General features: G+C 36.7%; 1 protein-coding gene across 8 annotated transcripts in view; it reads left to right on the forward strand.

Moving 5' to 3' along the window:
- The window catches only part of CCDC91 (coiled-coil domain containing 91), a 114,479-nt gene that overhangs the window by 10,702 nt on the left and 89,685 nt on the right, over positions 1-14,092 (forward strand). For 5 of the 8 annotated variants that reach the window (XR_010999508.1, XM_068191717.1, XM_068191715.1 and 2 more), the window contains exons 2-3: positions 12,591-12,633; positions 12,739-12,817. Coding sequence is in view for 7 of the 8 variants with exons in the window: in XM_068191712.1 (XP_068047813.1) it covers positions 12,604-12,633; positions 12,739-12,817 (109 nt within the window). In the remaining variant the exon portion in view is untranslated. Of the gene's footprint in view, positions 1-9,787; positions 9,833-10,274; positions 10,360-12,590; positions 12,634-12,738; positions 12,818-14,092 lie in introns of those variants that run through there. The other 3 variants (XM_068191718.1, XM_068191713.1, XM_068191714.1) reach the window with 2 other exon arrangements.

Genomic DNA, 14,092 nt, shown 5'->3' on the forward strand with positions numbered 1-14,092 from the left:
GTAAGGCCCTTGATACCTTAAATAATTCCATGAATTCCCAAGTATATTATTTCTAATTTCACTGTATGCTTGTATAAATAACTATCCACTAAAACTTGTTACTGTTTTGTTCTGGTACATGTATTCTACATGCATGGAAGCTTTATACTTTAGGATGAATATCTGTTAAGCATGCATTTACTTCCAGTTTAGCAAAGGTCTTGGAGGACTTACAAAATTGTGGTTTAAAATAAACCGGCTAGGAGAAGGAACAATTGGTTTCTTTTAAACAGGGAAGATGTGGAGCATTTTGGTTTTGTCTGTTTGTTTGGGGTTGGGAGGGAATTTAACTCTTCTTGAATGAGAAATAATTTTTTCTTAATTGTTCACTGACGTGTGATATTCTTGGAATGTGCCCTCCTCACTTACTTGGTCCTCAAATGTCCTAATAACTTGCTGAGTATGGAACCTCTTAGGAAACGTCTCCCCCTTTCTGAGAAGGGCCTGGTAGATCTGACAAATCTTTGTCTAAAGCTTTGGGCCTAGAGAAGAGCTGTATTCTAGAAATCCATAGTAGGCATAAAGAGTCAACCTGAAGTGATAAATTATTTTAAAGTATTGTGATCTGATTAAAAGAAAAGCAGTTAGGTGTTGAGCTCAAATCCTGTTTTCGCTCTGGCCTGTTCTGGAATCTCTGTTTGCAGCCCCCTCAATGTATTACAAAGGCATTGATGGCACTCAGCACTTTCTGTGAGAAATAAATATTCTATATTTTTTGATTGCAACAGAGAACATACAATTATGATAATATCCATTTCGTCAAAGGTCATGTGATGAAAAGTGTTGTGTTGCATGCTTAGGAGCAGATCAAAAACAAAGATGAAAAAAAAGAAAGATAGTGTGCGCAGAAATTCTGGCAGCAGTGTTTTCGGTTGGAAAGCACATTCACATTTTCATTTTATTTGTTTATGACTTGGGAGTTGGACAATGTGAAACCTCTCCAGTTTGCTTCGTAAGAGTCATAGGAAAAGGAATTTTAAGTCGCATCGTGAGTTGCTTCTTCATGAACCGGACCATCTCTTTGGAGAGCATGGAAAGTCAAGTTAATCTGCTTAATGTGTGAACAAATAGTCATCAAGTCTTCTTTTTAAGTATTAGTAAAGGGAGAAAAAGGTGCAATGATGATACATTATTCTTTCTGTGTATGAGGGAGAGTAATATCTGGCCTTTTCTGCTTCCAACAGTATATCTAGAGCTTGCAAACAAAGGATTAAAAGGGTTTTTTAAATGACCAGTTGTGTTGTATTTCAGTTTTTGCTTTAAACTTCCATAAAATCTGAATTTCTAATAGATGATTGGGGCAAAATGAATATTATTAGCATTATTTAAGGTTTTTTTTTTTTTTCAAGACCAGAAACTGAGTCATATAAAATCAGAAGGACTTGAAAATCTGAGACATAATATCATGTCATAGAAATAGCTGAATATCTTTTTTCTTGCCTGGAATGAGTACCTTTCCCTGTGAGAGGTGCTGTACTTTCAGAGTTTAGAGGAAGCTGAGGGGAGTTGTTTTATTAATTGAAAAAGTGAGTCTTACAGTCCATTAGGAGACATAGAGGAATGATAAAAGAATTCTGTGTATTTTTATTTAGTACATTCCTGTCTTAAATAATGTATTTGGTTAATATAATCCTGTCTTACCATGTGCTGCTGATTTTGTGGGAATTTTTGGTTCTTTGGGTATTTTTGGGGTTGTTTTTTTTTGTTTTTGTTTTTTTTGGGGTTTTTTTTGTTGGTTTTTTTTTATTATTTTTGTTTTTGTTTTTTTTTTTTTTAAGTATCCATGGTCACGTGTCAGCTTTTCTAGCATAAGATTAGAATGATAACCTGTACATTCTGACGTTTCACAGTTTTTGTGAAACTTACTTTTGTGAAACTTACTTACTTCATGTAAGTTAAAGAGTGTCTTTTTCATAATATTTAACTATCAGGTATACTGATTATCCTTTATATTTAGACCTTTATTATCTTATTTTACTTTTAATTAAGAGAAAAAAATCTCATTTTTAAGTGCATAACAAGATGATCTACAGAATTTTTAAAGGTTGTTGAGTTTTGTTTTTTTTTTTTTACTTTAAAGATTCTTCTTGTGAAGGAATGTTGGTTTTCAGAATAAGTGATTCACTCAGCACCAGGTTTTCCTAGGCAGTGCATCGTGCCGAAACCTGGTATTACCCTGGGTTTGGTTCTGTTTAGTTGTTTTTTTTTACTTTTTATTTTCTTGTAAAGTATATATTCCTTCTTAATGTGAAAGGTCTTGAGCGCTCTTTTCACAACATTAATGACGTTTATTAGTGCAAGTTACCACACATCCATATGAACACGCGTTCAAAGAGCTAGATTTTTGTTTGACATGTTGTTGTATTAAATTGTGTTGCTGTGATGCTCTTACTGTTACTAAGATTGTGTCAAACCTTCTATTTTCACATACCTGTTCTGTGACAAAGTTCGCTTGAGGCAGAACTCGGTGCCTTTTACTCTTGGAAAGCTTCTCCATTGTGCAGACACGTCTTTTTAAGTTCTGTTAAAGTGTATTACTGTGATTTGCAGGTAAAAAGAATTGATTGCTTTTGCTAATGCTGCTTATTAACAATAACATGGAGAAGCAGGAGAATTTCAGTTGTCAGTCTGAGTTCTTGAAGCTCAATAATACTTCAAGTGGGAATGCATTTGAAACATGTGACCCTTTTTTTTGCTTTTAAACCCTCCATTTCTTAAGCTTATCAGACATGAACTGTAGAAGAAAGGCCACAGTTTATTCTAGCATTCCCAAACTCTTAACAGGAGGTGTTTCTGTACCCTCTATTTGCTTCTAAGTAAAATGATTCTGTTCCTAAATCAGCGCTGTAGAAAAATCAAGCATATTGTTGGAGTGACCAGTTGCATGAAATTCTTGGAACTGATACCAGCTCTTCTCTTGAGAGGGAAGCCCTGAATTACAAAGCACTTTGTCTGTTCAAAGGCTGAGAGGAAGATAAAGGCTGAGACTACTGAAACTGGCTCAAAGAGCCGTTGATTAATTATGAAGCATTAGACTTTTCTTTTTGAGAAAAAGAGTTGTTATTTGTAAATCTTCATGATCAAATAGTACCATTTAATGATTCCTAGGAAAGGTTTTGAATAAATTAATGAATTTAACAAAGTAATTTATTACTTCCAAAGAAGCATCCCCATGCAGTTTTGCTTTCTTGTCAAGATATTTTTTTCCTTAATGCCAAAAGTTCACCTCAGCCTTTTTCAAGAAACATTTCTGTTGGGTACAAAGATTTATGTAAGACATTTATTCTTTGAACTCATGATGAAAATATTTCTTAGAAACATAAAATCATAGAATGGTTTGGGTTGGAAATTATGTCAAAGCTCATTCATTTCCAACCCCTGCCATGGGCAGGGACACCTTCCACTATCCCAGGTTGCTTGGAGCCCCATCCAACCTGGCCTTGGACACTTCCAGGGATGGGGCAGCCACAGCTTATCTGGGCACCCTGTGCCAGGGCCTCACCACCCTCACAGGGAAGAATTTATCCAACCTAAAATCTTCTCTCTGTCAGTGTCACTCCAGACCCTTGTCAATAGTCTGTATCTATCTTTTCTGTGGTCTCCCTTCAGGGACATTTCAGTAGGCTTTCACTCCTCCTAGTAGGCTTTTATTCTTCCTTCAGCAATGAAGATTCTAGGGCTGCTCTTTCCTTTTCATGCTCCTCTCTTGAGGTTGGTTCTTCTGTCATCAGCAAACCCAGTCATAAATGATCTTGGACAGATGATGGTAGTTATGAATACGGTTCAGCTGAAGAATAATGTCAAAAACTGGATTCACTTTTTCTTTTAATGATACTGTTCTGGATCAAACTGAGTACATTGAAACATAGACCATCCATGGAAGGGGCATTTGGAAGTTTTCTAATCCAAACCACTATGTAAAGCAGATCTGGTTAGAACAGGTGGGTCAGGGCCTTGTCCAGTCAAATTCTTTGTGATTATCCTCAGGAATGATTCTTTGTGGTAGGGTAATTCTTAAGGGTAATTCCTTGTGATTATCCTCTGGTCCAACATGTTTGTGGGCAGCCTGTTCCAATATCTGGTCACAGTTTTTTCGCTATTCCAACTTCTGTCCTAAGGGTTTTGTTCTAGTCCCAGTGCAGCTCTGAGAAGAGCCTGGCTCTGTCTTTTAGAGGTCTGTGTTCAGTTTAGGGGTTCCAGTAAAATGAGAATATGTTAAGTATGAAAGATTTTAGTCTACCGTGGTCAGTTTTTCTCAAGCATTTGTGGGATTCATGGTCATCTTTGTGACCTAATTAGCACATGAAAGTCAGGCTTTTCTCACCTTTCTCTCTTTTTTTTTTTGTTGTTGTTGTAGAATACAAACTAAATTCCAGACCTTCTGATTATCATTAGTCTAAATCAAGTTTCAGAGATTGTTGTTCTGGATTTGATGTTGATTAATTATACGTATTGCCTGGCTGTACTTAACACAAATGTTTAATTCCAGTTTAATTCAAGCTGCTTTCTGAGATTTTTTGGAGGTGGGTGGGGAGAAGGCTTGGTGAAAGGAAAGAGATTTCCTCCTAGGCACAGCATGCTTGAATTGTATCCACTTTGCCAGAATTCTCACAGAAGTTTATGTGCATTTTGTAAAAATGTGTGGCTTTGGAAGTAAAAGGATATTTGTGATAGAGAAAGCTTAGAGAGGGCTAATAGAGAAATGTAAAAAATAGGTAACTGTGTGATTTCTTATTTTTATAAAGCAAGAACTAGCCTTTCTATGTTCTGGTCACAAGACACCAATTATAGTGAAGACTGAAGATCTAAGAAGGTGAAGACTAAAGCTCTAACCCTTGAGTTCCTGAAATTGTTAGAATTAAGTCTTGGGAAAGATAGGTTCTGCAGGTATTGAAATATGCTGAATAATACTGTATTTTAATATTTTTGCTGGAGTAGGTATTACTTGAAACCATCTTGGAATATCAAGAGAGAAGAAGCTGGTATTTTTTAAGATTGCCAAAGTTGGAGAAATTTCACAGAACGTGGGTTTCCCAGTTTTCTGTTAATTTCTTCTAGGATATGGTTAAGGAATTGACAGCTCTTGAATCTGTTTTCCATACAAGCTGTGGTACTGTGGGTTGGTTTTTTTCCCCCCTCCTATGTCATAAGTGAATTTGAAAACCAGTACTTGCCCTCTCTGTATTAGCTCTCAGAGCTCATTTTCCTCTTGTGGGTAAAAGTGGAACTCTTAGGTTTTTTTGTGTGTGGTTGTGTTTGAACTACGGAAGTGAAATGGACTTCAAGTTTGTGTTTCATTGCTTTTTCCAGCTATGCTCACTGTTTAAAAAAGCCAAAAGGTATATGCTGAAGAAGAGTGCCCTCAAATTCTAAACCAAAATTTTTGTGGAATTGATTTTGTAGCTTATCTTAATAACAGTTTTTGTGGAGTTTCTGAGGATTTTTCTCATACGAATTCAGTACCTTGAGGATGAGAATATTATTTCTAACGATTATTCAAATTTCTTTAATAAAGGCTATATGAAGATAAGGTGTTTATTTATACAATATGATTCTTTTTCCTTCTAAAAAGGCTTTTAACATTGGGAAAGGCAGTTATGAAAGTCTTACGAATTGTGTAAGATGGTCTTGGTACATGAAGCTAATACAAATGCTATAGCTTTTTCTGTAACTGTTTTGTTATTTGCAGCATTGGTGTGTGAAAGTAGAGTTTTTTCAAAATTATTGGTGATGCTAGGTGTGGAACATCACATCATAGGACATGGAATCTTACATGCTTTTTGCAGGATCTGGATCTTTCACTTCAAGGGTTCTCCTGACAAAAGGACTAAGTGGTAAAAAAAGTCCCTTCCCTTCCCTTCCCTTCCCTTCCCTTCCCTTCCCTTCCCTTCCCTTCCCTTCCCTTCCCTTCCCTTCCCTTCCCTTCCCTTCCCTTCCCTTCCCTTCCCTTCCCTTCCCTTCCCTTCCCTTCCCTTCCCTTCCCTTCCCTTCCCTTCCCTTCCCTTCCCTTCCCTTCCCTTCCCTTCCCTTCCCTTCCCTTCCCTTCCCTTCCCTTCCCTTCCCTTCCCTTCCCTTCCCTTCCCTTCCCTTCCCTTCCCTCCCATCTGCTTTATAAATTCTATTTTGTGTAAATTGATCCTTGACTTTTATTGTCTCATTCCTTAGTGTGCTGTTCTCATCTCTAAGCACTGAAACCTTCTGGAAACTCCTCAGAATAAATGGATCAATGGGTAGACCTGAAAGGTGAATAGGAAAAGAAAAATCTCTGGGTGCTTTCTCCAGTGCTTGACTGCTGCTGCTTCTTTTACCAAAGTCTCAGTCCTTACAGAACTTGACTTTGTGTAGCTTTAGGCAGTGCCAGAGCTGGCCTTGCTTTCAGGTTGGGTTGCATGAGTTGTCCTGAGAGGCTTTGCAAACTAAATTGAGATTACTTTAATGTTTAGTTGCTTTATTTGGGCTGTGAAAGAAAATTCATTACAATGGGCCAGGCTTTAATTTTTTCTTAAAAGTACCATAGATTTGAGTGCAATCAGTTGTAATATAAGTAACTACTACTGCAAAATAAGAGGGTGTGCAACTGCTGACTTTTTTGGTTTTTTCTATTAGAAAAGTTTTAACATTACTTAATGTACTAAGTGTTTATTAAATCAATACTGGAAGTGAAATCAGAGAATAATTTAGGTTAGAAAAGACCTTTAGAATCACGGAGTCCAACCATTAACCTCCCACTGCCAAGTCCACCCCTGAACCACATCCCCAAGTGCCACATCTACACGTCTTTTAAATACCTCCAGGGACTGTGATTTAACCACAGCCCTAGGCAGCCTGTTCCAATGCTTGACGTTTTTGGTGAAGAAATTTTCCCTAATATCCAATCCAAACCTCCCCTGGCACAACTTGAGGCCATCTTCTCTTCTCCTATCACTTTGTACATTGGAGAAGAGCCTGACCCTCACCTGGTTTTACCCTCCTGTAAGGGAGTGGTAAGGACTGGTAATATTCCTCTGAGCCTCTTTTTCTCCAGGCTAAATGAACCAGCCTCAGTTCCCAGGGAACAATTGCTTTGACACGTTCTGTGTTGTTTTCTTTTTCTCCATAACCGTGACGCCGTGTGGGTGGGCAGGGCCCTGTCCCCTGTTAAAATGAAGGTGCTAACAGCCCTGTCACTGTTCCTTTCACTCTGGGAGGTGACCAGCACTCTGCTTCCTAGCAGGGCAGGATTCCCATGTGTCCCTTTTTTATGATGGGATCCACACTGGAACATGATGGAGAACACTGTTGTTTTGGTATTGCCTGGTTTTCACTGTCTTACGATGGGGTAGGACACACTGCATGCGGAATTGTTAGGGTGGTTTTTCTTCTGTAGGAAGTTTTACAAATGCTCTAAATGTATTTTAGTTTCCATTATGCTTTGCCTTTGTATTCTGGTCTTTCTTGAGCTAGGTATCCTTTGGGATATGTGTATTCTGTAATTAAATATTTCCAATTAATGGCTTAGTAGCTATTATAAGTTTTTAAGATGCCAAATGCTTATCCTGCAGCAGTAATTGGTATAGATTAGGAGGAAAGCCTGTATCAGCTAGGTAAAAAGAAGGAAGTTTGTTCCTGAATTTTAAAATTTGTAAGTGGTACTTGGAGTTTTGGTGAAAGAGCCGTGGGGAAAAGTGCATATGAGATAGTTAGATCTTGGTGATACAGAAATTTATCATCTGCTCTGCTGTTTATCACAAATGTATTGCCACTGTACATGCTTTCTAAGTTACGTCTTTTTAGTTTTGTTTTATTGGGGTTTTTAGGTTTTCTTTTTATTTTCTTTTTTTTTTTTTTTTTTTTTTTAGCATCTCATACTTATTCTGAGTAGACTTTTTGGAACCTGCAGTTTTGGCCAAAGATTTATTCTTCAAATGCTGTGGTCTATCTTGTGTCCAGTCAAGGACGGCTAATAAGCCTGTCCTGCACTGAACACATTGGATGAGGCATTTAGGAAACATAAGAATGAAAGTAAAACTGATAGGTTGTCATAGATAGGGAGTTACCCTGGGGTTTGCCAGAAATACAAATGCGGCAGTCCCACCCTCAGACAGCTCCACACACCATTCTGATGAAACAAAAAGTAGTATATTCTGTCAGTTGTTCCATTAAAATGTACAAAATTTGGCCTGAAAGTCAAGCTTAGAGGCCAGATTATACAGAAATCACTTGATTTTACCTTGCAGAATCAGTGGTAATCTCTGTTACCTGGACAAATTTAGATTATCAAGACTTGATTGATTTGATTTCGCACTAACCAGAGATGGATGTGAATGAGGAGGTCTTCCTAATTCACCATTTGTTCTTTCCACCACTTTTGCCTTTTGGATATGAAGAATACCAGGATTTCTGGTGGGATTGCAATGTTCTTTCTCCCCCTAACTGCAGGAATGGGAAAGAGGGGCACTTTTTTCCAAGCTTACATTTTTCTGCCTTATTTCTTGGGAATGGCTCTTGATCTTCCTGTGTATAAAAACATGCTTTGGTGTGTCTGTCAGGTAAGCGCATTTCACAAAGTTCTCATGACCTGTTTAAGCTGCTGGCCTGGCTTTGGTGACTGTATTTGGCACAGGAAAGCTTGTGAGCTTCTCAGGTATGCACATCAATCTGAAGAAATTCATCATGCAGCCTTACCAGCCATGCAGGAGAAAGTCTTGAGCAACCTCATCTGAAATGCAGTGTTGACCGTGCTTTGAAAAGGAGCTTGGGTTGGATGACCTGCTGGTCTGAATTTTGACAGAATTTACTGTTCCATTTGGTGGATTCAAACTTGTTGATAAAACCTTGTCCATGGAAAGTTTCCTTCTTTTCACGGCATGTGACTGGAGAGCTTCTCAAGCTGTCCTTTTAGGACATGACTGTCTGAGAACTGCAATGTTTTGTAAATGACCTGGGCTGGATGACCTGCTGTGTCTTTTCCAACCATAATTTCTATGACTCTGTAATTTTGAGGTTGACTTCTTGTTGCCCAATTTTACAGTTACTTAATTCCAGTATCAGGCATATTTCAAGAGACCACATTTAGTCATGGTAAGACTGTGTGGGTTGTTTTGTCTTTTTCTGTTATTTTTCAAATCCTGAAGATTGTCAGCATTTAATGTATTCTTTCCTATTCCGGTGCCACAAAAAATGTTCCTACCCATGAGGAAAGAAAAGTCTGATTCCTCATTTTGGGATAGATGGTTGATTAAAAGAACTTTCTCCCAGGTTTGTTGCAGTTCTAAGGAGAAGTGTTAGGCTACTTCTGTTATTTATTTGTACCAGAAATGCATTTCCATCATGAGAATAAGGGATAGAATTGATAAATTTTGTATTTGATCATATTTTCAGCATTGTTATCAGTTAAATTTATAATGAGTTATTAATGTATTTTTAGAGCTAAATGCACATGTACTTTGAGGACTATGAATGTCTCCTATTTCTTTTCTAAACATTTCCTATAACATTGATGTGGCCCTTTTCCCTGCAGAAGGCTGCCTTTTTATGCAAGAGATCATATTTTGGGAAATGCATTGCCTAATAAGAACTCTTGCTCCAGCACTCTTTGAAGAGAGCCTCAGCCTTTGAATTTTTGAAATGCCTTATATCAGGATCCCTCAGTATTTATTCCATACTTTCTATCCTAATCTACTGCCTGCATATTTATGGCACACGTTGAGTTTGCCAGTTTCTGGTAGTTTTAGATTCTTTTTTGTTTTTTGTTTTTTTTTGTCCACAGCAATCAAAGCATGGAAACAAATCAGGATTTCATTTTGAAACAGAGGTGCATATACATGTATGAATATATATTATAAAAATCAAAGAGCAAACAGACCTAGAATTCTCTGATCTGGGGGAGAATCACTTGGCCTGGAATTCCTGTGGGATCTCTGAAGAACTGGAAATTGGAGGATTAGCATCTAGGTGTGAAAACACGATTGGTACTACAGAGACTTGCTTGGGGTTTGTTTTTCTTTTTTTTCATTGGAGTGATATGTGGAATAATTCATAAATTAATCACGCTGTTACAGCCACAAAATGTCTGTGTTTAAAATTTGTGGGGAAAAAGTAATCTTAGGTTAGAATAGTCCTGGGATTGTTACCAGGCTTAAAAAACTGTATATTAAATGCAGTTAAAAATATGATGGATTCAATAACAGGTTGCTCTCCAGTTTTTCTTCTGCCCAACATTCTTTTTCTCTATCGAAAGTTCTGTTATATTTATGCATAGTTTCTTATAAATGTTCTTGAAGGAGAAATGGAAATCCTCACATGTTTTCCTTACAGGGCCTTCTGTCTTTACTGCCTCAGGTCAGTGTTGTATTTGAAGAGAAATCAAAGTAGTTAATCACTTCTTAGAACATGATTTTACATATTTTCTATTTTTGTTTGCCTTTTATTTTTTTTAGAGACTGTCCATCTTAGCATGCCTTTCCAAAATTGCTTTAATTCTTGTTGAACTCCTCTGAACTTGTTCCAGTTTGTGTTTTTAAAATACAGTGCTGAATGCCTGGTTGAGACATAAGCAGTTCCTGAGATGATGGGAATAATGTGTCATGCACTTTGTGGAGAAAATCTGCTTTGAAGGAACTTTGTGTAGAGCCTGTAAGACCTGTTGATGGGATACAGAATGTATCACAAATAAAATGGATAAAATACCTTTTTCCTTTTCTAAAGGCTCACTTTCTCCAGCTGGCTGCTCTGCCTGCTGCCTGAATACTGGGTTGTGCAGTGATTGTGTCAATCACCAGTCTGGTTTGGGTGGTTTTTCCCAGAATGTGGCATGAATACAGCGACATTCTCAGTTTGTGCTGTCTCCATCTGCAGTCCTGTGCTGTCCACACAATCTCCATCATTTGTGAACACACATGCGGCATTCTTGAGCTGTATATTAAAGCTTTGAATGTTGATAGACTGCATGAATGTTTGACCAATTAACCTTAACACAGACTGGAAAAATGCCCAACTACCTTCTTTCTCTCTTGAAAAATGAACCAGCACAAAACCCAGCTGATGCAAAGCCAACAAAACCCCTCGTACTCCCTAAAAAGATACTTAGTCCTTATACCACATGAGACTATTGAGCAACACTTCAATTTAGACAAATATTTTACTTACACTGTGATAGCAATGATTTATCATTGAATCACAGAGAGGTTTGGGTTGGAAGGGACCTTAAATATCATCCAGTCCATGGCAGGGGCACCTTCCACCAGAACAGTTTGCTTCAAGCCCCATCCAACCTGTCCTTGGACACTTCCAGAGGTGAGGCAGCCACAGCTTCTCTGTGCCAGGACCTCCCCACCCTCACAGGGAAGAATTTCTTCCTGACATCCAATCTGAAGCTACTCTCTTGTAAACAGTCCCTTTCCATCTTTTCTGCAGTAATGAAAGTTTATCCAGCCTATAGACTGTTTTAACCAAAGTCAATTAGCTTTATAAACATTTTAACATCCTATAAGGACCATAAAGGTTTTTTGGATCATCCTTCATTTACCTATCAGAATTACATATATATATATTTTGTTAATACATAATATCTTTCTTTCAACAGCTTTGTATATCTTGAGTTAGTTTCATTAGCTGAGTAACTTAGCCTGCTTTTTTTTAAAAGGAACTGAAGTTTAACTATAAATATATCCAAATGCCACAGAATTCAGGGCTACAAGTCAAAAATGCTGATCAGTTTGTAAAATCTTAATCAGTCCTTCCATGAAACCTAGGGACAGACCTCTGTGGTAGTAGAAAAATTTCCAGAAATTCACCACAGTCTTTTACCAAGCTGCAGTTTGTTCTGATGTTGCCAGACAGCTAAGAAGATATGGGAAAAGCAGGAAATCTTTTTGGATTTAATCACAGTGCTGATTTGGAAAAAGAACTTAACAATGGAAAATATTTTTTATGCTTTAAATCATAAACACAAAACTATACAAGGACCATGGTAGATCACAACTGCTTTAAGATAGATTGTTTTCCTTATGAGTGAAGATAACCCTTCATTTTGGAATCTGGTGGTCAGAAATCCTATTTCCTAGATATATTTATGTATTTATTTGTTTATTTTATATATAGATATCCAGACTAGATTATTTGATGGTTGTTGTACCATTTGTTGAGGTACTGGGGATCTGTTTGCTATACCTGAAATCTTTAGATTTAACTTTTGGGTAACATCTTCCTATTTTCCTCTATGAGGAAGATTTTCCTGCATTTTTACTTTCAAAAGATGTTGGACCATGTTCATGGGCAGCGCTTATGTTTTCCCCTGAAGTTACTCAAATTCTGTTGTAAAACACTCAATGTTTTGTATTTAACTCAATCAATAAAAAAGCACTTCTTAAGTGAGATCTTGCAGTTCTTGACTTTGCATCCTGTGTGTGAAAAAGTTCTTATTTAGGCTCCTTGATCTGTTTTAGGACTTAAAAATGATGGAGACTTCAGGTAGGCTGTGGAGATGAGACTCGAGGGAAGGACTGAATGCTTATTTCTGAGCAAGCAGGTTATGAAAATGTTGTAAAATCAAGATTTCTTTTGTGTTCTAGTGCCTGCTGAAAGATGGATGATGATGACTTTGGAGGATTTGAGGTATGCTGTTTGGATAACTTTGCTTTGAAATTTAACAATTTTCAACTATTTTATGGACATTTATAGCATTTTGTAAAATATGTAACAGTTTCTTCTTGTTTCTAGGCAGCAGAGAGTTATGAGTTTGGAAATGGTGAAAAGCAGACCACATCTCCTGCTATTGCTTGGGCAACATTTCCTACAGGTATTAACAGAATCGCTGTAAACATTTTTAATATTCTGTTCCTGTCCTTATGTATTCACTGTAAAAATCAGGGCTTAGAAGGGTGTATACAATAAAAGAATGCACAATAAAAAAATAGCCAGTAGTCAAAACTTGAGCATAAAAATGTTCCTGAGCAATCATTTTGGGAAGTTGCACTTCTTGAAGGTAAACTTTATTGAGGAATGTAAGAGAAATTCAGTTTATACAGTAGAAAAGGAATGGAACTTCTTCATTCAAATGATATTTTTTCCTATTGAGTATGGAAGATCTGTTGCAAATTGTGGGAAAACAGAAAAAGTTAAAAATAGGATTGTGATGAAGTCTTTTACTTGCTTTGGGGAAGAGGGGAGGGATGAGAATGATCATTTTTACTTAAGCCATTTATATAGTTGAAAAATATATTACATATTCTTTATCTCAAGCAGAAGTAGAAACATTAGGAAACTGTTTTATTAATTTTTACAAGTTCCTGGTGGCTGTCTGGATGGATAAAGTTTATTGATAAATGTATATTATCAGTAGAACTAAAATATTATGAAGGTGTTACTGATTTTTTATGGTCTAGATTTCACTCTTTTCACAAAACAAAACAGCACTTTTGCAGCATCAGGAAAAAATGACCAACAACCCACATTGTATTGTTATGCAGAATAACTTATGAAATAAGGCAGGGATTTTTCTTAACATGGGCTCTCTATAAATCATGTTCTTAAAATGTTTTTATTAATTTATTTTTGGCTTTCATCTATTACAGAATAATTAGTTTCATTTGTCATTGAAACAGAGGAAAACAAATATTACAGAAACAGTATTTTTCCAAATAACTTAATTATTCACCTTGTCATTTTGATTCATATTTAAAATTACTGCTTAAATTCAGTAGCATGTTTTAATGTGTTTAATAAATGAAATCCAATATAGCTGTGCAGTGTCTGTCAGTGAAGTCCAATTAAAATCCTGTAAGGTGTGTAGAATTGAAATTATTTGTACATAACACAGAAGTTTTTTGTATGATTTTAAGTGATAAAGAATAGGATAAGTTATACCCAGATATTTTAAGCATTTCAAAATTAAAAGAAAACTCCTGTATTCTGGATATTTTGTTACTGTAAAATCTTTACGTGACTTTTTCATGCAAATATTGCTGTGAATAAATTAGTTTACTACCACAGGCAAGGTTTTAATAGTATTGGCCAAGTGCTTCTTGCGCTTTGGCTTGTAGGTGGTTGCTTTTAGTAACAGAAATAACTGAAT

The sequence above is a fragment of the Anomalospiza imberbis genome, chromosome 5, assembly GCF_031753505.1.
Source record: "Anomalospiza imberbis isolate Cuckoo-Finch-1a 21T00152 chromosome 5, ASM3175350v1, whole genome shotgun sequence".
In the NCBI taxonomy this organism is placed as follows: Eukaryota; Metazoa; Chordata; class Aves; order Passeriformes; family Viduidae; genus Anomalospiza; species Anomalospiza imberbis.